Here is a 26,237-nt window from a genome sequence, read left to right on the forward strand (position 1 = left end):
ATTTGTCATTTTTAGCAGAGTAAATGGTAAACGGACTGTGCTTGTATAACTCTTTTCTAGTCAAGCCGACCACTCAAAGCGCTTGTAACACTACATGCCACATTCACCCATTCACACACACTCATGTACATAACTACGTGCTTTCTAACCATTCATACACACATTCATACACCAATGGATGCATCGGTAGGCAATGTGGGGTTCAGTGTCTTGCCCAAAGAAACTTCGAAATGTAGCCGGAGCTGGGGAAGCCGGAGTCAAACCAACGACCTTCTGATTGGTGGGCGACTGCTCTTCCTTCTGAGCTACAGCCGCCCAGTGTCAGCAGTGGAATTACGGGACCTGCTAAAGCAAAGAAATGGGAAGCAATTACGAGGGCTGTTAATTCCATGTGACCTGTAGCTCGTATTGTCACTGAAATAAAGGAGAAACGGTTTGATATGAAAAGGGCTTTAAAAAAAACGTCTAGCCATGGCCAGGCGCTCGATGACTGCAACTAAAGCTGTGCAACCAGTTATTGCCTCATCATGATGGCTCTTTGATGGGGCGGCAGTCCATGATTGGTGTCTTTTGTCTACCTGGGCTGATTCAGGTAGTGGGAGACCATTGTTCATGGCAATATTGTGAAAAAGGCAGCATGCCAGAGTAATTTGGTTTACCTCCAACTGTATGGAGACACACCCACCTGGCCTTCAGCTCAGTGCGCTCCACAACTGCACGGCTGCTTTGATGCGTATATGTGTGTAGTCTAGTGCTCTGATTATGTTTGGCAGTCCAGCCAAGGCATGGAAGTCCCTCTTAATTTGTTTGACAGCGGTGTATGGGAATTTGATGTACCATGGGTGATGAACTGATGAGAGTTTTGATGACCAAGGGGAGCGTACGACTCACAGAGGACTGGACACCCCCGATCTGTCTCCAATCTCCCTCTGAAAGGTTCCAGTGGCCAAAAATCCAAGGGTGGTGAGGACCTGGACGTGTGGTGGAATTGGGTTTGATCGGCGTGTTTCTCTCTGGATTTGTGGCTCTTGCAAGCTGCATATTTGCAGCAGCACAGTCCTTGGCAATCTAAATGGCGATGTCAGCCATTCGTCTGTCTTCGCAAGGATATCTACACAGTCTCGGAACACAAGCTCTCTTCCAAGAGTCTGACGCACTAAGGCATCCAAAAGTAGAAAGTCAGCCGCTGGTTACGCTTCCCATTGACCTTGTTATATACAGAGTCAAATTAACCTTCAATTAGTGCACAATTTAAGTCAGACAGAATAATGTCAGCATCATTATGGGGTATAATGTATACATTTATTTATGATATCTTCAAAGTAATTAAATATACAATCCATTAGTCAAGAAAACTTGATTGGAATAACAGCGGACTATTTTAGGAAACTCCTACGACAGGTCTGGATCACTCGTAAATTCTGTTCGTACCTGAAAGAAAACGTAAAATACGAAAAGATTGGTGAATGTGCAAATTCTCTTAAATCACTCATATGCTCGACTTAAGAAAAAATCTGTTCGTACGAATGGTTGTTGCATGAGGCTCATTGTTTGGACTGTCCGCACTCTCCAGGCTGAATGAGAGAAGAAGGAAGCAGGGTTGAGATGAGATAATCTTAGTGTGAGAGCATTTGTGACAATGCTAGGGATACCAGAACAAATAAAAAACCTAATTTTGGAATATTATGGAGCAGTATGGTGGTCTGGAGGTTATCTGTCATCTAAAAAAGTGTTTGGAGCTTTTAAGCTTTGTGATTCATTATTTACTGTCATGCTGCTCAGCTGATCTTGAGTTAGAGACTTTGCTCTCAGACCAAGCTTCCAACTCTGTTCATCTTTTTTTTCTCTCTTATGTTGGTCTGTTCGTAGTGACCTCAAAGTTGATGATGAATAAAAACAATTAATTCCTGTCAATTAAATTTGGGATCAAAACCACACTTCTTCCACACACGTCTAAACTTCTGTCAAGCCCACAGTTATACATACGAATATGTCTAAACAAAGACATGAACTAAAAACTGCTTTAATCTGTATTCTGATAACACTCTCTTCCCCCTTTTTGTTTTCTTTAATCTTCCAATAATCAATTAGCCCTAGAAATTTACTTTTTAAATTTGTCACACTTGATTGTTCTGAACATAAAAGACTGATTCAAGGTTGCGTTAAAAAAAAAAGGGAAACTTTTTGGATGCCTGTGTTGAGGCCAGGCTCAAGCTCATGCTGAGGCTCGCTCGATACGAGGCTAGGTTCATTTAGATGTTGCAACTATGCTTATGGATAGGCTACTGCTGGTGCTAATGTTGATGTTGAACTATGTTAGCTTAGGAGGCCTATGTTCTAGGCCAGTGGTTCCCAAACTGTGGTACGCGTACCCCTAGTGGTACGCGGAGGTACTGCAGGGGATACTTGGAGCACGGGGAGTTTAAAAAAAAAAAAATTTAATTTATTAAGGCGTCACACTTTTATGGAGGACTGTTTATGAAGGAGACTCCAGTTTTGTGATGAATGTTACATGAGTTAGGCCTGTTAATGTTTTCTTAAAAAGAGAGAGAAATGAGTTATGTTCATGTATTCTTAAAAAAAAAGAGAAATGTTACTTGTTTAAGTTAGATAACAAAGGAAGATTATTTTGATTTAGTATTTATACTATTTTGGTTAATTATTTATATTTCAAGAAAATGTTTTTTATTCTTATGTTGAATTCAACTGAGGTTAAAAAAAAGAGAGAGAAAGCCTGAGAATTTTATGTTCAAGTTAAGGATATTAAATAAAATGATTTTCATGTAATAACCACTGTGTTGCTCTATTTTTGGAGAATCATCGCACGCGTTGTATGTGTGAGGGGGTATTCGTGGTGTGACAAGAAGGCTCAGGGGGTACTCGGGCCAAAAAAGTTTGGGAACCACTGTTCTAGGTTAAACTGAAGCCAATGCTAATTGAATGCTGGGCTAATTTCGCTTATTTCTATTGTTATTGCTAGTCAGAATAGGTTAATGCTCAAGCTATTTTAATTTTGACTCAAGCTAAGGTTGTTGCCCTAACTTTTTCCCTATCTAGATGCTTCCAATGGGATCTATGCACAACAACCTTTTACCAATCTAAATAAGACAACCATCCACGTCACAGCTCTGTAAATTCTGACACACCATTAAGCCTGCCTCACAGGGTCTTATTTTGCTCCTCCCAATCTATAATCTAGCAGGCAAACGGAAACAGCTGAACCACACCCTATTCTCCAACTCAAAATGGCATTTGTAACATTCTTGTAACAAATTAAGGAAGGGCCAAAATACAATCTCACAGGCTGGGACAGGGAGAAATACAGTTAAATAAAAGCTTAATTATTATGTTCTAGGAACTTAAGACACTACACATCACAACATGATTAGAAATATGATCATAACAGTGACATTTGCGGTCACAGAATGGAAGACTATTAAAGCATCCCATGGCCCCAATGCAATGAAACCCAAACCAGCAACTTAAACCTGAAACAGGCCTAACTAGGCTATTAACAAAAACAGAACATACATCTTCAAGTAAATACAAGATAAATTAAGCTGAACAAGGCCAAACACATCAAAGAGCATTTATGTAGAAATGAAAATGTGTAATGTAAATTTATTTATTCTCTTTTATTTCTTCCAAGTTCTTTTCCCTGATGCACAGGTAATTCCAAGATGGCAATTCCAGGATTCCTCTGGCTTAAATTGTGAGAATGGTTCAAGGACCATAACACATGATTTTCACGCATTGATTGGCCATCACGGAGACCAGAGGCCCACCCCACTGAGAATCTTTGTGATGGGCCCAGGAGTCTGACTCTTCTATCATCAATAGATGTTTGCAACGAATGAATGCAACTCTGGATGGAAATGAATGTTGTGACGTTCCTTAAACTTGAAATGATGCCACAGCGAATGCATGTTGTTATCAAAGGTAAAGGAAGTCCCAACAAAATGGGTTTACGGCATGTAGGATTGTCATCTCTGTACTGTTTTTCAAAATGGAAACATTTCAGATTTTGCCTTCTAAAAACATACGCAGAACAGCCTTTCTGTTAAGAAAAATGTTTTATTTGACAAGACTCCTTAAAAACTCAATGCTCCACCATACAAAAGAATATCTATATTTCAGGGAAATAAAATAGGGTGGGGCTTCCAACTTTGACTAGAAAATGCTGTTTTATACAAAAACATGATTTAAGATAATTGTATTTAATTTAGTACAAGACATCAAAGATAGAAGCCTGGAGTTCATCAAGTAAATAAGCTGGGGTGATGTTTGGCCCAGTATTTAGCCTAAACCAAAGCAGCAAACTAACAACTGCAAGACGTTAAAGGAAGTTGGACAAACTGGGGATATACTGTTACCAGCAGAAACATCACGATTACTTGGACATAATAATTAATGAATCCCAGAGAGCCCAAATTGTCTGAACTTATGAGCTCTTACAGGTGTGAGAAAATGAAAAAAAAAAGTCTTCAGTCAGTCCTTTTGCTAACACAATACACTTTACAACTATCATGACACCAGAAAGAAGTGAACACACTACTTGAAAAACTTTCCAATACTCGTCAGGAATACATCTTGATACCACAAAACCAGTCAACTGTCAAAAGAATTCCCAGCTTTAATGAGAGGTAAATCTCATCTCATTATGTTGTCACAAAAGTGGTTTATCAGCTACGACCGGTTGGTGTGAAGGGAGGTCACGTTGGGTTCAGAGGCCACTGAGGAGGGGACACTTATTCCCCTTTACCATTGCATAACTAAAAGCACTTTCAAAAAGGAAAGTCCCTTCTGTCTGAAGATTCAAGCCTTCCTGCATTAAGAAATATCACAGTACAATCAGAAGGTGACGGTTATTTATGCTTTGTTCAGGGGGGAGCCACAAAGTCCTGCCGCATGCAGATCAAGTAAAACGATCACAGGTGGAATCAGGCCTCTAACCTTTGCTGTAAATAATCATTTTACATTCAGTGGGATTTAGGTGTTAGCGCTTGGCTGTATATGGGTGACACTTTACATCACAATTCGTCATTTCTAAAAACGAATTCAACATTTAAGAAATGTTTAGAACACACCAATATGTGATCATTAATTGTTCAACTTTTATCAGATTACAACGAATCGGGTCATGATCATGTTTGCTTAAATTGTAGTGGAGTAGTTAAAAAAGAGAAAGGTATTAAGAAGGCAGTATGATCACCAGCTGTGCAGAGGGAGGAAGATTTTGGAAAATGCTGCACATCATACCCGGTGACTTTGCATAAAACCGTTTAATTTCTAATTTGACTTATTAACTGTGAGGAAGTAATTCAACATTTAATGTGAAATGTCACATCCATGCGAGTCAACCACTTGGAAATCAGCAGATTCCTCTTCATCGCTGGTGATTTTCAGACTTTAAACTATCTCTAGGGTATTTTTGATGATTTCTTGCCTTTCAAAGTGGATGTTTAGTCTCACAAAACGTTTTAGTTGACCTGTCTGAATGTTTCCTGCCACAATTTCCAAGAACTGAGGAGATTAGTGTAAAAGCTTTAAGAAAACACAAAGCATGCAGAAATCTTCAAATTAAAGGCAACAACAAAACAAGAGTACAACACAAGGCTATAATTACAGACAAACTCAGGTCAGGTACCCTCTGATTCTGTGCAACAACCAGTCCTTGTACATCTGACTGTTAAAGGGCTTCGAATGACCCAAACTGCGAGCTACACCACTTCCAATACTGATTTTAGCACAGGAGTTTTTCACTTTGCACCCCAAAGACTGATTTCTTTATTTTTTTGTCCGCCAAACAGATTGGGTGCATTACTTGTTTGATGGCAAAGAAAGAAAGATATTGTCTGAAATATGTAAACTTGTTTGTTTTATGAGGATGTGCTGGAAGACTGGTGGCCAGCTGCAGCCCCTCACTGCTGAGCTTTTGCCCAGAAGGTCTGATGTATTGTTTTTTTGTTTGTTTTTTTACAAAATACATAAAAAAAATTGACTAACAGTACAAACATTTGCCAAAAAAGCAAATTAAAAATATTTCTATAATTAAGGCCTTTAAAGCAATCTTATGTAGATATTTAAAAAAAATAAAAAATGTTTTGGTTCAAATATGGAAAAATTCATCATGAAGCTCGTGGGAAACGAGGTTGCAAGTTAAATCCAAGACAGGTAATATTCCTACTAAAAATCAGTCAGTTGTGGTGTGGAAAAAGAGAAGAATTCACCAACAGTGTGACATGTTTCTATCTTATTGATCCCACAGTAAGAAAAAGCAGAAGCTTTGGGGAATAGAGACCAATATGAGTATTCAGGGCCAGCGGCATGTTGCAAACACACCGATTAGTAAGGAAGATCTCAGTGTTCAGCATGCAGTTTGTCTTAAGTTTTCCAGTTCCATTAAAAAGTTAGGGCCAGGTTAAGGGCAACTGATTTTTTTTTTTTTTTCTATAAAAGGCTACTGCCTGGCAGATGTTCCAAAACACAAAACATACAAAACAATCATTGCTTTTTCGCACTTTTTACTTATCATTGGTATGTTGGTCAGGGAGCTACCATCTGCAAAAAAAAAAAAAAAAATGCAACACTTTTTTTCACATCAACTCCAAGAGCAAGCAACTTTTTCCTGGAATGAAGAACTGCAGATTTAAGAAACCAGAAACGTGAACACAAAAGGCTCTGGAGGAGTACATGTGTCGTGACAACAGAAACACATGAAATACAAGAACCACAATCATTTTCAGTATCTAAAACCCTTTCTCAACAAATGATGGCTGGAAAAACGGCTTTCTATACAACTTCTATTGTTTTGACCAAAATCATTTAGCGAGCGTAAACAAAAAACATTCCCCTAAAGGTAGTCATGAGATGCCCAAGAATGTTAGCAAGAAAAAAACAAGGGAAGCAGTGATGAGAAGATGCGACAGAACAGGAGCACTTTCCACCAAATTAAGACGGTGTCGTTGGCGGCAACAAATGGTCACGTGTTAAAAGGCCAAAAGACCCGATTGTTACTTTGTCCAATACTAAACAAAGAGCCCTTAAGTATCAGTGTATGTAGTCTACAAGTTTTCCTCGTTCATCTTCGCTTGTGTATATCAGCGTGGCACAGGATGCTAGCAGTGCTTTTAAATGGCATTTTAGGCCTACTCAAACAGCTCGATAAAAACGGGACACTTTAGAAAAGATGCTCCACACACCCCAAACGTGTTGTCAAAATGACGCAAAACTGTTTTTAGATTTCTACTTTTGACTACTTGACTTTTGTACATGCACCTTCCTCAAATGAATAAAATTGTCTACATGAAAGGCACAGAGGAGCTACAGCACCATAAAATGAAAAGGCCGTTAAGATTAGTTTGAAACAAAGCAATGAACTGACAGCTGGGTCTTCAGAAGAAACTATTTTAGTTACATTTGTTTCAAATTGATTTTGAAGCACACACAAATATATACACACACACACACACACACAACACTTTTCTTTTCAAACTAATGTCCATCACAAATAACATGCAGTGCATCGTCTGGTTTGGGGAAGAATGGTATCACAGGTGAGTGCTGGGCTTTGCTTTTTGCAGACTGGAGGGTGCGGCAGAGGGAGGCAGTGACAGACTTTCTCGATTATCATGGAGGACACAAGTTGAGTCAGTCTTTGTATAGGACATAAAACCAAACTATCTCGGTTCGATGAAAGACTTCGAAGAGGGCTGTAGACCAGGACATCCAAGTGAAAGGTTGCTTGCAGTCTTGAATTAAAACTCCTCCTGCTCCTCAGCATCTGGTATCACAAAACCCTCCTGAGCAGTTAGGGACAGAGAGAGAAGGAAACATGGAAGAGTAGGAGTCCCAGATTAATGCTTGCCATGACCAAGTTATCCCTTTGGCACAAAACCCACAAATTAGGCAAAGTGGTATGATCCTTGTATGCAGACCTGAAATCTTCAAGCGCCTGCTATCATCACATACGACACATAAACGATCCTTTCTTGATATTTATAACCCAGATTTAGTTTGAGTTAAACAGACTAAATACATCCAAAATGGCTCCATTCACAAGCATTTACCAACTAAATTAGATGTATTTACATGCTGAAAAGTAAAAATAAAGTTTCTAAATTTAATTCCTAAAGCTACTATAATTGCCTGCAAAAGTATTCACCCCACTTGAAGTTTATTGAACTTTTTGCATTAGAACCAAACCTTAAATTGACCATTTGCTTATTTCACGTAATAGACCTGCACAAAATGGGTGAAGTGAAAAGAAAGAAAGAAAACAATTCTAACAGGTCAAAAGTGGTGCATGCAAATGTATTCATCTCCTGTGCTGTAAACCTCAACATAAGATCAGGTGTTACAAGTTATTATCAAAAGGTCGACCTGTGTAACCTGAGCTGTTCTGAAAGTGCCCAAAGGCTGCAACACAACTAATATATACTTACAATACTATCTGAAACTTTGAAAATCCCACGAGCACCAATAAATATATAAATACAACACCACGACATACCTGCCTAGCGAGGGCCGTCAATCAAAGGACAGACTGGGATTAAGAAGAGGCAACAACATTAGGCTGGTAGATCTGTCGGGTCTGTACACTCCACAGAGTGGCAACCATAATTCCTAATTGTGTCCATTGAAGCGCACTGAGGCTTCATGGGGGAGTTTAAATTTTGACAAAAGGCATGTGGCGTACTCCCCAACAATGGAAGAATATCCTCTAGTGAGATTAGACTAAAACTGAAGTTATTGGTCATCATGGAAAACGCTTTTTGGTGCAGATCCCCATCACCTCAGAACACCATCCCCACAAGAACTGCACAAGAATGGTGGTGACAGTATCACGCCATGATGACTTTCCATTAGCAGGGACAGAAAATGTTAAGAACTGAGGGAATTCTGGTTTATACTAGACACGAGTCTTTCTGCTAAAACAAAACACAAGTGGTTTAAGGGGAAATGTTTAAATGTTGGAGCAGTCCAGTCTGTGGCATGACTTAAAGATTGCTGTAAACCCATCGAACTTTAAGGAGCTGGAGCAGTTTTTTCTTTGCAGAAAAGGCAAAAATCCCAGTGGCTACATATAGCATGGTCAGACATATTGTAAGGGACCATAAAAGGTGGGTCTACAATGCACCGACTGCGGAGGAGGGCAAGATACTTCTGCTGGCTAATGTTTTCTGTTTTCCTTGTTTATGCATTATGCCTCGTTTGCCTTACAATAAGACATAAAGTGTAAATATAATGAGACCTTTCTAATACGGCAACTGGAATAATCATTAAGACTACATGTATAGCAGTAGTCACACACAACTTTAAAATCAATTCAAAGTTACGTAACATGCAAAATGCTGTGCTACTTGACAGATGAGGGCAAATAGGTCTGTACAGAGCCCTTGTGGGTATTATAATTAAAGCAGCTATTTTACAATTAGTGGGCATTCTTCAGTTGTATGGTATGGTTGCCTAATTAGACTTGAAGCTTGCAAGTAATACTGTCCATAATTTGAATTAGTGTGCCAACAAAGAAATAATTACACAATGACTCAATTCTGTACAAAAGGTTTGCAAGGACTCTTAACGGAGAGAAAAATCACATCGATAAACACTCACTGACTGAAAAATGCCCACTTAACTGACAGAGCTGTTGAAATAAGGGGGGCAGGGTAATCCAAAAGGGTTAATGTGGTACATTTCTTAAAAAAAGTCCGTGAGTAACAGTCTCCTTAAAGACAATTATTGACTGCCTTCAGAACAGAGTATAACACAGCTAAACTTCCAAAAACAAACTCACATCTGTGGCATAGAGGATGTCTATAATCCTTTGCAGTGTGGGATCGCTTTCTCCTTCCTTCTCCTGGCAAATTAGCTCAATGTTCCTCAACTTGCCAAAATAAAAGTCTCTTTCCTTCTCCATATCCTGAATGGTAGATTTCAGATTGTCCATCTGTTGGTGAAAAAGAAAAAAAAAATCTGATTGAATAAGCACTTTAAAAGTATGTTAAAGTGATGGTTCGGAGTAGATTCACCCTGGGGTCATTTGAACCGTGACATCCAGCCAAGTAGCCCACCCAAAGTTTTTCCGATCTTGGCTGAACATCAGCTGAGTTACTGAGTTATTCCGAATAGCTTAGTACAAGCGCTAATGGAACCTGGTAGTATCTCCAAAATTACCACACTAAAATCACATGCCATGACACCAAACTTCTACAGTAGTACAAATATGGTCTGTACTCACAAAACGATGCATTTTGAAGTTTGTACATAGTCCAGGAGTTTATTATTATTAACACAAGCCTAATAAAAATTCATGTAGAATATAGCATATACTTTGTTGTCTACAGTAGTAGATCAACCCTCATCTTACTTTGAAGCTTCCAGATCAAGGAAGTGACGTCGACGCAGCTTTAGCAGCAGAAAAGCTATCAGGCTTGTGTTGATAATAATAAACTCCTGGACTATGTACAAACTTCCAAATGCATCGTTTTGTGAGTACAGACCATATTTGTACTCCTGTAGAAGTTTGGTGTCATGGCATGTGATTTTAGTGTGGTAATTTTGGAGATACTGCCAGGTTCCATTAGCGCTTGTACTAAGCTATTCGGAATAACTCAGTAACTCAGCTGATGTTCAGCCAATATTGGAAAAACTTTGGGTGGGCTACTTGGCTGGATGTCACGGTTCAAATGACCCTAGGGTGAATCTACTCCGAACCATCACTTTAAGCTAGTTCCTTTTTTTTTTTTTCTCACAGTAGTGTTCTGACCTCATTTTGGAGCTCTGCCCTCTCCTCATCACCCCCACCCATCCCTGGCCTCCTTGCACTGACAGGAGCCAACTTAGGTGCGACCTTTGCAACGGGTGGCCTCTGAGGAGCTAAGGAGACAAGATAAAAGAAAAATCATATGAGATAAAAATGTCACTTTTTCATTTCCCAACCTGCTTATAATCCATTCCTCATGCAAAACTCCCACTCAGATGCCAATCAATCAGACATAGAGTTCTCACTTTGGCTCAGGGCCTTTTTAGGGGGTTTATTGAGAGCGGAGGCGGCAGGGTTGGGCATAGCATCCTGTCCCTGTCTTGCCTCCACTGGATCATACTCCTTTCCATCGTAGTTCGCGTCAAAGAACTTCTTAAACCACTGGACAAATTCAAAATTGTCCTGGAACTTCCCCTTAACGAGTTTGTCTACTGGAATGATCTGCAGCAAGAATGAGATACGGAATCAGCAAATTAGTTTTTGTCAGCATTCCAAACATATTCTGTGTTTACATACTTAAACCATCAACAACAGTTTTCTCCTCTTTGGAGAAAAAGTTTTGAGCATCATGTTCACAAATCCTATTCTTAAAATTAGAATGATTAACATGTTGTGAAGCCACTTTGAAGTGTGCTTCTAACCACTGAAACAAACTCCCTTAAAAATCCCTTTTAAATTCAAAAGTACGTTTTGGATTTTAAGACAATTTTTATACCTTAAGTGAAGATTCTTTCATATTTTCTGTGCACATTGTAATGCATAGACATTGGCCAGTCAGTTTTTTTTTTTTACCAACACAAATATGTTCACAGATTCCAAAAAGGACCTAAAAACAGGTCAAGTACAAATCCAGATAAAGTCTAAATCTTTTTATGGGAACAAATTGTTTTGAAGCGAAAATACATTTTTGTTAGAGCAGTATGCTGTTAGTAACACTATATTTAGGGTTATGGCTCGTATACACCAAATTGACATGAAAAACTGGCAGCAATCACAGGCCACCTGCTTTATTTCCTCACATCACCAGCACATGAACACAAGGCAAAGACAGCTTCCAACTGACAGCCAAGAAGTATAATAGCTGCCTGCGCAAGCAAAAGTTGCCATTCCAGAACAGGGTGGGAGTTTGTACATTATGCAATCAAGAAAACCACAAGTGTGTGAATAAAACAAAAGACAAACAGAAAAAGAAGAAAGATAGTAGCATGCATTTTTGTTGGTTTTGATAAGGTCAAACTTGATCTATTGAGTCTTCAGTTTCCTCACTCAATATGGCCATGTTGTTGAGTTAGCATGGTTGTGTTGGAGGAATTAAGATAAAAGAAAGTGATTTTGTCACATGTCAATTAGCTGTTAACTTTCTGCATTAACTGCTGCCTCCCCGCTCATGCACTTATTCGCTATTACATAAGAAGGTCAAATGTAAGAATTTTGACCAGGCTACATACATGTGGCAGCAGGCTAGATCCCTGCTGAAGGTGGCGACTGATCCCACCAATGTAATGGCTGCACTGATAAGTGCAGCCAACAGTGGCAAGTGATTAAAACGACTATTCTTTTCATTTGACCTTGGCAGTAACTCATGCATCTAAGGTAGCTACTCGCTGGATTTTCTAATGTATCAGCTGTACATTAGTTCGAAGAGGCTAACTACTTGCAACCCTAAGCTGGTGAACCAATAAAATACTCAATGCCATGGCTGGGCATTAGCTTCGAGAAGCGAGGAATAGCATCTCTAAGCTGGCAACAATCATATCGAGACTGACAACATAATAGTCAAATGCCTTGGCTTAAGCACGATGAAGCCAACTGGATTAGCCACCATGCTAGCCTTCATGCTAGCCTTTTAGTCTTCTTTTCCATCAAAGCAGATTGTGTGAGATACTGCTGCTACCTACTGTTGAATTGGTTGTTACTACAGGAATTTGATTGTTACAGGATCTCTTGCAAAATACATACGGTAGTTGAGTCTGTGAGACTTTGCTACATTTGATGCATCAGTTACCAACCAGGTCATAAGTAGTCACCCTCTTATTTGCCACTGCCGTACACTTGGTTATCAGCATTTGCTCATCACTGTTTATATAAGATACTGCCTTGGGCAAGAATAGAGCCACCTACTACCAGTACATAGCTACTTCCAGGAGCTAAATAGTCATTGTACTGCCCCCTAATTACCTTTGCTGATAAGACAATCAGTGTGGGCTTTTTCACCAACAGCAACGTAGATTCTACAAGTTGAATCAGCTCCAGAAGAGCCTGATGGCCGATAGTCAACTTCTTGTATATGGTCCTTTACTGGAGACAGTAAAGGACCTTAGGAATTATCGTTGCCTTTCAGGATGCAATAATAATAATAATAATAGATCGGTTTTATAGAGCACTTTTCATAATACTCAAAGCCGCAAATTCCCCAGAGTTCTGCCAATCTTCGTCCACGAGTTCTGGGAGTTGATGTGGTCCCTATTAGGGCTGGGCGTTATGGCCTAAAATGTATACCCCGGTAAAATTTGAGCCACTGACGGTATATATTGCAGTATGGTACTTTTGTATATAAATTACAACAGAACAGTTTCTCAGTGGTTACCATAGCACCAAATAAACACTTTCAATCAGGATGTTTGCAGCAATATTAAATTAAATGTATTGTGCAAAACAGAAAACACAGGAAATATAAAAAATATATACGTTATATTTATATTTAAAAAATAAGAAAAGGTCAATTTCCTCGAATAAACTCTGTGAAAGAAAAGCTGCTGCCTCTTGGATAACGTAACTTTCATAGGCGCCTTCCACTTATTCAACATGCTCAAATATGCGTCATGTTTCAGACGCCCCATTTGTGCATGTTAAGCTAACTGCTTGTTAATACGATAAGTTTTTTATTACTTTGCATGTCTTCCAAAAGAGAAAATAATCAGGATTTTGAGGATGTTACCGTTACACACCAGCTGAGACGCAGGGTAGCAAAACATTATGGGCGTGAAAACGAAACTTAGAAAATCGGCTCGGCGCATGCGCAAAACCACAAAGTAGCAAATCTCGACAAGTAGGAGAAGTCGACAGAACACCGGCTTTGACTCGTTTCATATTCCGAAGCATGGTTAGCCCGCAGGTGGTAAAACAAATTACTCGTGTTACCTTGTCTTGCGATTACTGTCGCCCGGCATATCCAAGCGGATGTTCAAAACTTTGCATTACTGCCGGACTCATGAGCTATTGCGGTATAAGGTATGCCAAAAAAATCTCTACCGTTGGTGAAAAATACCGCACAAGGTATGATACCGTGCATACCGCCCACCCCTAGTCCCTATGTTGTTTCAGTGCAGTGTCGTACAGGTGCCAGTACGGACGACACACTTCCTCGCTGAGTCTAGATTGGAATTGGTCCATCCTGTTAGTCGTTCTCCGCTTAAAACAAGCTTAAAGGCCTACAGAAAGGTGATTTTTTGCACAAAACTGAAATAGCAGATCAATTCCTTATATACCATGGAATTTTTTTATGATTTTAAAATAATTTTAGGCCCCTGGATAGTCCTGATTAAGCCCAATAAACTATCACCACATTTGACTCGAATTTGGCAAACTGGAACGACAGGTGCGTGACGTCGCGAGTGCCAGCTGCTGGAACAACCCCCAGTAGTTCTAGTAGCGAAGCCAGCAGTTTGCCAGACCTGGACAGCTTCTTCACGGCAAATTTCGATGTGTGCCGCGGGACGTCGCTTGGAAATATAAAACGTTGGGTTCAGTGCAACTTTTATTGCGAGTAGATGTACGAAGTGCGTGTGTTGCCCTCAGCACCAGCAGCTCACACCACCGGGGACAGAGGAAGCAGAGAGACCCGCGGTCTTGTGTCTGTGTCACTCAGGGGGAATCCACAATCCAAAGTGGAGAGTGGAAATCTCGCCAGCTGATTTCAGGGCAACCATCCCGCGGTGTATCCGCTCTCCGCCAGGTGGATTCCCCCTGAGTGTCCGCACCGCAGGGAGCTGAACACGGCGGGATGGCTCCGGCTGATTTCACCAGAGAGGAGGCAGGCGGACAGGGAGACACAGACACAAGACCGCGGGTCTCTCTGCTTCCTCTGTCCCCGGTGGTGTGATAAAAATTGCACTGAACCCAATGTTTTATTGCCTTCACCACTCAACAAGCATACTAATAGCGGCAGCCAGGAAAAACCATGGCACCTGTGACGTCACACGGAAGCCCCGCCCCCAGTTTGGAATTCCAGGAAGGATTTCCAAGCGGCAAATTCAAAATCGCACATTTCATGCGTTTATGAAATGTTTTGGTGTAGGGTCCAAAGATCATTATTGTTCCTCTGTGTATTATCATTATGTATTGGGTGTAGTGTCAGCTTTCTGTAGGCCTTTAAGACTCAACACAATCTTATTCTGCTCCAAACACCAATTTTCTTGGAATGTTGGTGTTTTGACACACACTGCTGTTCCATCAGTGTCTCTAGGGTTCACTAGCTTAGCATGGCTACTAGCTCTCTCCCTCCATCTTCTGTCTTCACTTGCCGTGTCAGATTCTTAGCTACTCTTGTGCTTCCTTTGTTGTCCTCAAACCACAGTTCCTCAGGAAGGCACTGCCTAGCTATGTAGATACTCTTGAAGGCATTGCCTTGATTAGCTTGACTTCCAAGTACTACATTGAACCTTGGAGTTTGCTTAAGAGTTACATTTGACCAGGATCTCTCCTGTACCTTGCATGTAAATAGGGTTTCAAGAACTACCCTCTTCTACCCACGTAATATTGCCAAATTTAGCAACATAAGAGCACCTGCATAAGAGTGATGAAGAAAAACTACCATACCAATTGTTACTTCAAGACTGAACTAAGGCAATTCCTTCTCATCAGGCTGTCGCACAAACAGTGTGGAAAGCCTCCAAATGCTTCTAAATGCTGCAGCCAGGGTTCTGACAAGAATTAGCAGATTATATATTTCTACAATTCTAGCTTCTCTTCCTTGAGTACAAGTAAAATCCAGGACAAAATTTACAATTCTTCTAATGTAAAGTTCTTGATTACCAAGCTCCATTGTATCCTAAAGATCTTATAGTTCCATATTTGAGCTGACTGAACTAGTTTTTTTATTACTTATTTTGTCGTCGACAGGCTAATGAGGGAGCTCTCATAATGCCTCTTTCATTATTTCAGTTCAATAATACTTTATTGAGCCTAAAATGGAAATTACATTGCTGCAGTATTAATTATTATTGAATACATCCCAATATTATATGTAGACAGCAAAATAAAATATCCAACAGCTGGCAAACATGTAGAAAGTTAAAGTGTAGGTCCCCATCAATGGGTCGGGGTGTTTTAGTAGCTTGGCAATAATTTAGCTGATGAGTGCAGTCACCACTGACAGGTAACACAGGTGAACTCTCTCAGTAGACAGAATGGGCAGGAGCTCACAGCCAACAGTTTAACATCTGGGGTACTGAAATGCTCCCACTCAGTGACACATCCAGGATTACACCAACTGTTGTCAACCAGCACTGTAATCCTACTCCTTCGCGGCTACCTCACTGTCTGCAGTCTACATGCACAGACTCAAAAGCTGAGTGGACAGGTGTTTGAGTTCTTCACGCAGCCATGTCTCGAGAAAAATAATACTGCTTTCAGAAATTCCTGTCCTCATCGGGATGCAACATTTTATCTGTCAGTGATCTCACTCTTCCATGACAGAAATGCTGCTAGGTGTATTATTCTGGTTTGCATTTCCGGTGCGAGAGAACTACAAACATCTCCTCTTTCCGGGTTCTGTGGCGGAGTAATATCAACGAACATCCAGTCTTCAATACAACTCAATGGGATTTACAAAATGTCAAATAAAACACGACAGAAGCAACTTTTCGCAAAGAAATTTGATATGGATTACCAGTGCACACCAGTAACCACTCCGGTGAGTTGATGATTTTGAAAAGGGACGTTTATGGTGCTTTTACGGACCTTTTAGGGAATGCCCCATGCTTGCCATTCTGAAGCAGGTTGAGAAGAATCAAAATTAGGCAAATACCGGAGACAGCAGTAAAATTTAAAAAAAAAAGGTGAGGGGGGTTCTAAAACATTGCAGGCGACTCATAAATGAGGCTTAATGTTGAAAATACCGCAGTTCTCCTTTAATATCAGTCTAGCCTTTAAGCACCATTTAAAACCATTTGTGTTCACGGACGCTCTCTTCAATGGTAACCAATAACTCCAAACACTTACCAGCGTTTATACAAGTTGATACAAAAGAAATGTATACACGCAGTTTCATGCATGATCTATAAACATCCAACAATGTCAATAAACTTATCTGCAAATTCAGTTGAAAGAGGTGACTGTGAATGTGCTTTTTATGCAACACTGCCCATGATATAAAAAATTAAAAAGAAGGTAATTGAAAGAAAAACTTAGCTCCTGTTCTTCAACTGCTGCTTTGAAATCAAATTCATGTTGCAGCTCAGTTTTTTATTGTTTTCTCTTGAATGAGGCAGACTCAATGCTATGCTGGATTTTGATTTTTTTTTTCTTAAACATGGCAGTTAAAACATTTCAGCCAGTCTGCTTGGTTTCCATAATCCTGCCCCCTGCACCAAACATAAGCAGTTCTGTGCTCTGGTCCAGCAAAGAGTTGTCCCTACTGTAGCACCGGTTCTTCAACGCTAGGTCCAATGATTTGACTTTGAAACACAAAGAACAGGTTCAAAGATAGATTCTGAACCAGCACTGGAACTTTGGTGGAAAAAACTTACTCTGTCTGGCCACATGACACAGGAAGTTGCTATATCCCAAAATAGAGCAAAATTAACAAAGATAATAAGCACCTCAGACTATCTAGTGGCCAAAATGGTCTTAGCTGGCTGGTCTAGCCCTGTAGTTCTTAAAGGTACCATAGCATGCCTTTCCAGGGCGTTTTATCAGCAGTGTTAAAATAATGTATACAATATGTATTAAAATAATGTATAATAACCTCAAACATCACATGAAGCTACAAAAAAAAAAAAAAAAAGAGAAAAAATAACTCCTGAAATTTGACCAATCAGAAGACACTTTACCCAGATCGTCTTGTTCTCAGGAAGAGACTTCCAACTATTTGGAGTTATAAAGTGTGCAAAGTTTATCTAGAGGTACCCAAGATAAAGAATTCAAAGACTGCAGATGATTATGCCATGTCCATTTTAAATCTTTGTTACAAAATACACCAAATGAAAACAAGTACTTTCAAGGAACATGAGTGTGTAATATGAACAATCTCAAATAAGTAATTTTTTCTTCTTCCTTACAACAAATTTATTGAAATGTACGTATAAGTTAAATAAATTCAACAGTTAAGCCTTTAATATCGTTCATTTCGTTCATAGATTCCCAACCGTGCTGTGCTAAATTGGGGTGTGCCATGTCATTTTGTGTGTGCAGTAAGCATGAATTATAACTTACTTTGTCGACTCCCATCTTTTTAAAGCCAACTTGAAGAAGCTTGTAGTTATGGATGTATTCATGTTCTAGTTTGGCACCAAATTTCACTTTCTTCAGAGGCACAGAATTAGGGAACAGCATGTCCATGAACTGGCAGTAGGCAGCACCTGGGAAAATAAACAAAACACACCGCGTCTTCTAGAGTCATGACAAAGACTGAATGGCAGAGGCCTAAAGTTTGCCTAAAGACAATTGATTTTTTTTAACAAAAAGATTTGATTACTTGATATGTACTAATAAGGACATTTATCTCATTTCATATAGAAGACACTCTAAGGTGAGACACTTTATTTTACTTCAACATCTATTCTGTACAAGTCTTTTTAAATTCTTCATTTTCAATGGAACCCATCCTTCTACGTCGTTGATGAAAGCTGTACTCCAGAGTATGTTTTAATCCCTCATATATTTAAGAAACTAAATGTAATCATCTTTCTCTCATTTTGTCAAAGGAATTCTCATCATACTGTGCATCATACTAAATGAGTGATACTGTGAATGAGAGCACCCTATTCCTCTATCATAAAGGCGAATGAGACAGTTTAACTATTCAAGTTTGAAAAAGATATAGCACTTCACTTTTTCCTAAAAAAAATCCTTACCTGAACACAGCATTTCTATCTTAGTGAGGTTCATCTGTAGAGATTCATTGATCCAGACCAGCATATCATGACGACTTAAATTGTCACTGGTTACAGAGGTTGCGTATACGTTCACAGCCATTGCCGGTCACCTGCTGACAAGAAGAAGACAGCTCATGTATGATACAGATTTTGTTAAGTTGCTGAAAAAAAGACAACTGTTAATAAGATATCTCCTATATTGCAAACTTGGGCTTTTAATGGCAAAAGGCCTAATTCTATAATTGCCCCTTAGCATGACGTGCATTTCCCCAGAAATGGAACTACATGTTGCTCCAATGTAAAATCTGATGTCTAAGTATGTTTTTGGTTTTAGCCATCTTTGGTTCAAAAACGTTTTATAGACGTTACATTTTAATGAAGTCCAACAGATTTTGTCATTTTGCTCTCAAAATTGGTCAGTAAAGTCTAAGGTCGTGTTTGATTAAAAGTTATTGAACACTTTGGTTTATGGCATTGGGTGTGAGGACCCCTTCAATTTTAACATTTCAACATATTATTTATCAAATATGCACCAAATTATATACACATGATCATAGTAAGGTCCTGAACAGGTCTACATTTCATCTATGTCATTGCATCATTGTGGATCTGTGAGGAGTTGTGAGGAGTCCCGAAGTCCCTGTGCACACGCCAGCTGATCCATGCAAAAATGTAATCTAATTTGTATGCACAGGAAGCTTTTCGAACACGAAAATGATCGGATTTTGCGAGGTTGAGGGTATATATCTATACGGACAATATTAATGTTTGTGTAGTTTGTAATGTTTGAATGTGTGAAATTATTTTACCCATGTTCAGATTGCTTGGTATTTGTGTGTGGATTTGAACACACATTTTCAAGTACCCAAAGTTACTCACAAATTGTGCACATTTGTACATGGTTTAATACACATCTGAAACCATTATGAGACTAATTTCACTGCATTAATTTCCCTCTAACAGGCTTTGTTAGAGACACAGCTTCCCTCAGCCCTTTTAGTGACACCTGATTAAATAATTCAGGCCAAATAGCTGATAGAACTTGGTACCAAATTGATGGAGTCACAGGAGTTAGAGATTATGACAACATTCAATGTTGCTTATAATATAGGCTAGTCAAAGAAAACATGCTCCGTACATCCCATCACTAACTCATAACATGCAGTTTTACCACAAGAAAATACACAAAGTTAACAAGTAAGTTCCATTGTGTTAATACGACAGCTGATGGAAGCAGATGAAAATACTGATATATGGTCAGAGGAGTGTCTGAAAGAGGCTCCGTTAAATGATTTCTGTCACTGCAAGACTTGACTTTGCAGGCACTATTTTTTTCTTTGTTTTTTTTCCCCCCACAAGCTTAAAAGTCATTTGGAAATGGGAAGAATTCCCATTTCAAAGCAGAGAAATTAAGATTTCCCAGTAGAATAACAGACGGCAGGATATCGACAGATACATAGCGACAGGAACATTTAAAGAGGTTGGGAGATAAGGGAAAGATTGCAATATTCTGACGATCCACAATGTTTTGCATATATTGGTGATGTAATAACGCGTTCTAAAATGCCATTTAAAAAACTAAACAATCATCTTTGTTCAAGAGGTTTAAATTAGAAAAATAACTGTAAATTGTTCATCAACAAATTGTTGTTTCTCACAACAACTTGCATTCGTATTCTGTGTCAAAGTTAGTTACCTTCAAAAATGACGGCCTGAACCTCGGTTACGTTTTTAGTCGCCGCCCAACCCTCATTCTCCGCTCGCCGTGATTAAGCTCCGTTAACGTTGCAGGAGCAGAGAAAACGGCTTAGTTTGGGGGTGGGGGTTGTATATGGGTTCGGACTAAGGAAAAGTAAGAGGTTACTACTGTCCACGACATGAGTTAAGAATTACAGCTGCATTCAAAACAGTAGCGTTTAGAGACTTTTAAGCTAACGTTAGCGGCAGATAGCCACGCAGTTTACCATTCTTACTTAGCTGTACAATTTCAAAGCCCCCTGTAACTAAAGATATTCTATTCTAATTACTCCACATTCTCAACGTCGTTGTTTATCAGAACCGTCGGTATAAATGAGCCACGTTTCTGTCTTTGGCCTGATGAAAAGTAGCTCCAACGGACATCGAGAAGGTCTCCCCGCCCTAACCATCATTGAACACCGCCTCATTAGCTTCAGTTAACGTGTAGCCATCAACAAGTTTTAAAAAATGAAGTCCGGGAGCAACCTTGGAGCGAATATCGTTCAGATAAAACTGAAGAGATAAAGATGTGATACATTTACAAAAGTTTCGGCAAGGTTTGAGGATTAAAACATTTGATGTTCCGGTTAGCTGTCAGCTAACATCATAGCTGAGTCCTCAACCAGTCGCCGTTTCACATGAGGCTAAATAAATTCAGGTTGCTGTGAGACGCACAAAACCTACCTTGAAATGATAAGCTTTCTCAGTTTTTAGACACGATGATTTTACGATTTCGGCTATCGTTCCGTATCCGACAAAAGCCTATAAATTTGTTCAACCGTTGTCCGTTGTTGCTACTTCTGCTTTGCCTTCTTCTCTTCTTGGCAGTTCACTACCGGCAGCGGAAGAAACGTGTGATGACGTCAGAACGAAACGGAGCCAATCGGCGTTCCATAGCATTGAATTGAGAACGATAGGCTGACGTCACGCGTTCGTTTATTTGGACGCCATATTGTATTCTGGCTTGCTCTGAGAATAGAATAGAATAGAATAGAATAGAATAGAATAGAATAGAAAAATACTTTATTCATCCACCAATGGGGGAAATTCTAATTAGTCAAGTAGCTAATTTTTTTTAATAAATATTTACAATGATTGTATATTAACAACAACAACAACAATAATAATGATTAAAAAAACACAACTATTAATAATAATAATAATAATAATAATAATAATAATAATAATAATAATAAATAAATAAATAAATTTGAGAAGAACATGTCAGCAGTCACTGTTAAAAAGCCACATGGCTGTGGGAACAAAGGACAAAAGTCCTTTGAGTAGTCAAAGAACATACACATACACAACATACACTTTTGTTTGAGTAGAAACAAAAGTCTTTTGTTTGTAGGCTACAGACAATGAATTCTACATTCAGATTAGTGTTTCAACGCTCAAACCACAGAGTCAGATGAGACCATTTTTAACCATCATAACCAAATGTTAAACATATCTGTCCACTGCAAGTAAAAACTAAAACTAAAAATTTAATGACATCATCAATGTACCACTAGATTTGGCCTGTTTTAGCCAAACAAAAGAAAATCTAATTAGGAAACAATGGTCTTTAAAAGAGGTAATGGGAAAGCATTCATCACAAGAAGGTGTTAACATGTTTTGCCGATTTTCTGTTGGTTTTATGTAAAGTATCTTTGAGTATTTAGAAAAGCGCTTTTGAATAAAATGTATTATTATTATTATTAATATCCCAGCTTCCAATACAACGTGATGCGTCTTCCACATGTACATGAGTATGGAGGACTGAAATTGCCATGATCTGATGCTGACATTTCTCTCTTTTCGCTTGTGTGTCAGATGTTTAACCACTCCTCTCGCTCACTGAGTGATAATATTTCATGTAATAAATGTAGTTTTCAGGTGAGGCTCTCTAAACTGAAATCACAGCTCCACGCTGTTTATTATCTAGTGTGGTGCTACCATGTTTAGCTAATCCTTTAAGCCACCCCTCAGCATTACTTCGTGATTTTCTCTGTACACCTACCAAATCCGACCAGTGATGATATGTCATCCTTCAACTGCTGGCTGTCTAGATGGTTTCCAACCAACAGTGTATGCAACATATATAATTGGCAAACTTTCAGGGGAAAAACTTGTTCTGATTATGAGAGACAGGATCCATCCCACTTTGGATAGGGCAGCTATGCCTTTCTCGAAGTATGGCCACATTTATCACTTATCCAAATTCATGATGATCCAGGGCTGAGACAAAGATGAAGAGTTGCAGTCTTGCACTTCTCTGCAGCTTCCCACCTGCTGCCACCCTGCCAAAATCCCCAAAAGACTGGGTACTCCCCAACCACTCAAATTGGATAAATAAAAATACTTGAGTTGCAAATCACAAAAACGTTTTAAAAATTAAAAGATTTCTGTCCCATTAAACTAACAAGAACATCTTAATGTAAATAATCAACTTGTATTCTAGATTTTAGTTCTAAAGAAACTGTTGAAATAGGTTTTGATCAGTCTATTTGTTGCTGCACCAGTCCATTGAAATAATTGCCATGCATCATACAGATGTCTTTTGAAGTATTATTTGGTCTCTCTTTTCTCTCTTCAATCGACAACATGAAAACTATATAATTTTTTTTTTTTTAAATGACGCTAAGGTTGAAACAATGCATCTTTAATTTCTTTTTAAGCCTCTTGCTAGTGTCCAACATTGTAAAAGTCCAGAAAACACATTTGTGCCATCGACTCAAAAATGACTCTAATGGATTCACAAAAGTGTATTAAACTGTCCAAGAAAGGCATGGCATTACCACTGTAAGAATATAAACATTAATGGACCGTGTGAGCCTTTGGACCACATGTAGAATAACATTTATGTTGTAGATGTGCTTCCTTCCTCTGCATCCATGCTGGATCTGACCCACAATGCCACAGATCATGCTCTTAACTAAACTTTGGTCACATGACCTATTACACTAGACATTAAATTCAATCTTACAAGCATATTCCGTAACAAAATTATTTTACAATGGCAAATTTTAAATGTACAACATTTTAAATGGCTGTAGGAACTATGAATTTATGAGAAATATCAAAAATAAACATTTTAATTAACATATCACCTAGACAGGTACACTTCCACCAAATTACTATGATTTATGAAAATAATTTAAGAAATCTACTAATTTCAAGAACGTAAAAGTATCTGTGACAAACACAGGTATTCAGGTATTTTTAAGTTTCATTGGAATCCCTAAGTAAGTAAGTAAGTAAGTACTAAGTAATCCCATGAATAGTAAGCTTGCTATTGGATGGATTAGTAAGCTAAGAAAGCTGGGAATAGTGAGTCTTTTCCCAGCTTTCTGTTTCGTAATATAATGGTAAATGGGCTGTATATAGTGTTTTTCTAGTCCAGCTGATCACTCAAAGCGCTTTTTACGCTACATACATGTCTTAGTCGATACAGTTTTACAGGCTACACAGTGCTTCTTTTTCTCTACCATACACATTCATACACTGATGCTAGGCAATGTGAACAATGTGTCTTGGACACTTTGACATGTGGGGAGTCAAACCACTGACCTTCCAACTTGGAGCCAACTGGTCTTGTTCCTGAACTGCAGCCGCCCCTGTATTGTTGCTCTTCACAGAAGTCCATCATCATCTGCACAAACATCAAGAACTTTTCCAAGTATCCATTCATTCTAGGAAATCACCTACTCTTTGAAAATGAAAATTGTCACGTTTTGTGAAGGAGCGGATCCAAGTGCAAGACTAAGAACAGAGCGAGGCATACCTGCCAAATGGTCTTGACGCTTTAATAATGAAACACTCAGAACACTGAAAAAAACTAACTGAGAACTCACAGGTTAATACGGGTAACGTGAAAGGAAGCAACATGAAATGATCCAATGAAGGAGCAAATGAAAACCAGGGGTATAGATGCAATGGGAGTGATGAAGGGATTAAAAACAGGTGAGAGGAAGGAAGTAAAACTCACTGGCACCACACTGAAGATCTACGCCAAGGCTACGCACTGCCCTTGTTTCCTCCTCCAGTTCAGCCACACCTAAAGAGAAGATCTGATGTCGTTCTCAAAGCACCTTCAGAAAGTCACCTGCGACTTTCAGCCTCGCCAAGGGTCCAGAGAGCTCAGCTAAAGTGTCAATATGGGCTTTTACACCTTTATGAACCACCCCAAGAGCTGCACCACGAGGTCCAGGTCAAGTGGGGCCTGATGGCTGTGGCCATAATACTCCGCTGGGTCCTGCTGACTATTCTGTCACGTTTTGTGGAGGTGCGGACCCATGTGTGAGACTAAGAACAGAGCAAGGTGTAGCTGACAGACTGTGTTCATGCTTTAATAATGAAACACTGAAACAAAACAAGCAGAGAACTCATGGGTAAATGCGGATAACATGAAAGGATCTGACAAAGGAGCAACTGAAAACCAGAAGTATCTATGCAGAGGGAGAAATGAGGGAATTGAAAACTGATGAGATATTATCAGTAACAAAAACCAGGTCTAACACAGGAAAGAAAATAATACTCGACGGAATAACCAACGGGGGGAGCTCTACAAAATAAAACAGGGAGTAACCAGAACATATAAAACAAAACCCAAAAACCTGAGGATCATGACAGAAAGTCCCTAATCTTCACATTTTGCTTTGGAGAGGGCCAGCATTGCCTGAAGGTATTGTTTTCTAGATTCCTCCATCTACTCCAGAATTGTTCAGTCGGGTACTGCACTCTGCTCCAATGTTTCTTGGCATATATATTTTAAGTCACAAATCTTCCTGGTGCAGTCAATGAAACTGAGGTTTTCATGGTAAGTAGGTTTTTTGGGTGAGAGATTCTGGGCAGCTGTTTACCATTGACATTGCTTCATAAAAGAATGTTCTAAAAGAAGCATCATCTAATCTACCACCACTTTGTGAGAGGTCAAAGCTTGTAATACTCCTAACTGTTCTAATTTGTTGCTCCCAAATGATTCACATCACTGGCATCAGGTACATTCATAATGAAGTCACATTGGTTTTCTGCTATTCGTCATTCTGTCTTTGTCCACTTCCTTTAGGGCATTTCTCAGTTCATTTTTTCCCAATAAAGTTTGTCCCTTGAATCAATAAAGTTGGTTAGATTAGATGGTCAAAGAGGGCCGGTGAAGGACACACTCACCCTGTCCCCCGACCTGAACGCTGCATCTCACTTCTTCAGCAGAGCCTGGACCTCCTTGGTCATCCAAGTCTTTCCTGTTTGGGAAGACTCAGATGCATTTGTTGGTAGTTATATTTTAAATCCAGTTTCTAATGTAGCAGAGAATGATGGTGGTGTAAGTCTTTACATTTGGATCAGAGAAGAGGCTCCAATTAGTCTTCTCAAAGCAGTCCTGCATCTGTATGGATGCAACTTTAGGCCTGCTCACAACTGTTCAAGAGGAGGGCTTCAGTTTTTTAACAATGGGGCTGCATTCTGGGATCAGGAAGAGTGACAAGTGATCAGAATGTCCAAGTGACAATCCACGGTGGCAGCACTTGTGAATTAGTTATTATTTACATAGATACACAAGCTACTGCAGTGGCTCTTATCTTGGCCTTTGGTCCAATCACTGCAGTGTGTAGAGCAGCCTGCTACCTCAACAACTTATGCAGCTATATATAGCC

General features: G+C 39.3%; 1 protein-coding gene across 2 annotated transcripts; it reads right to left on the reverse strand.

Annotated features, from left to right (window-relative positions):
- Positions 1–4,054: 4,054 nt before the first annotated feature.
- Positions 4,055–21,447, reverse strand: LOC142390032 (microtubule-associated protein RP/EB family member 1-like). 2 transcript variants are annotated; one of them, XM_075475352.1, is made up of 7 exons: positions 21,283–21,447; positions 18,841–18,971; positions 18,200–18,345; positions 11,011–11,206; positions 10,769–10,878; positions 9,797–9,949; positions 4,055–7,802 (listed from the first exon to the last, which is right to left on the reverse strand). In XM_075475352.1, the coding sequence occupies exons 2-7, from the start codon at positions 18,959–18,961 to the stop codon at positions 7,758–7,760; spliced, it is 771 nt and encodes a 256-aa protein (XP_075331467.1). In that variant the 5' UTR covers positions 18,962–18,971; positions 21,283–21,447; the 3' UTR covers positions 4,055–7,757. The 2 variants fall into 2 exon arrangements, with proteins under 2 accessions (XP_075331467.1, XP_075331468.1); XM_075475353.1 differs by having other exon boundaries at positions 18,841–18,974.
- Between the last annotated feature and the right edge of the window lie 4,790 nt (positions 21,448–26,237).

Source organism: Odontesthes bonariensis, chromosome 10 (genome assembly GCF_027942865.1).
Source record: "Odontesthes bonariensis isolate fOdoBon6 chromosome 10, fOdoBon6.hap1, whole genome shotgun sequence".
Lineage (NCBI taxonomy): Eukaryota > Metazoa > Chordata > Actinopteri > Atheriniformes > Atherinopsidae > Odontesthes > Odontesthes bonariensis.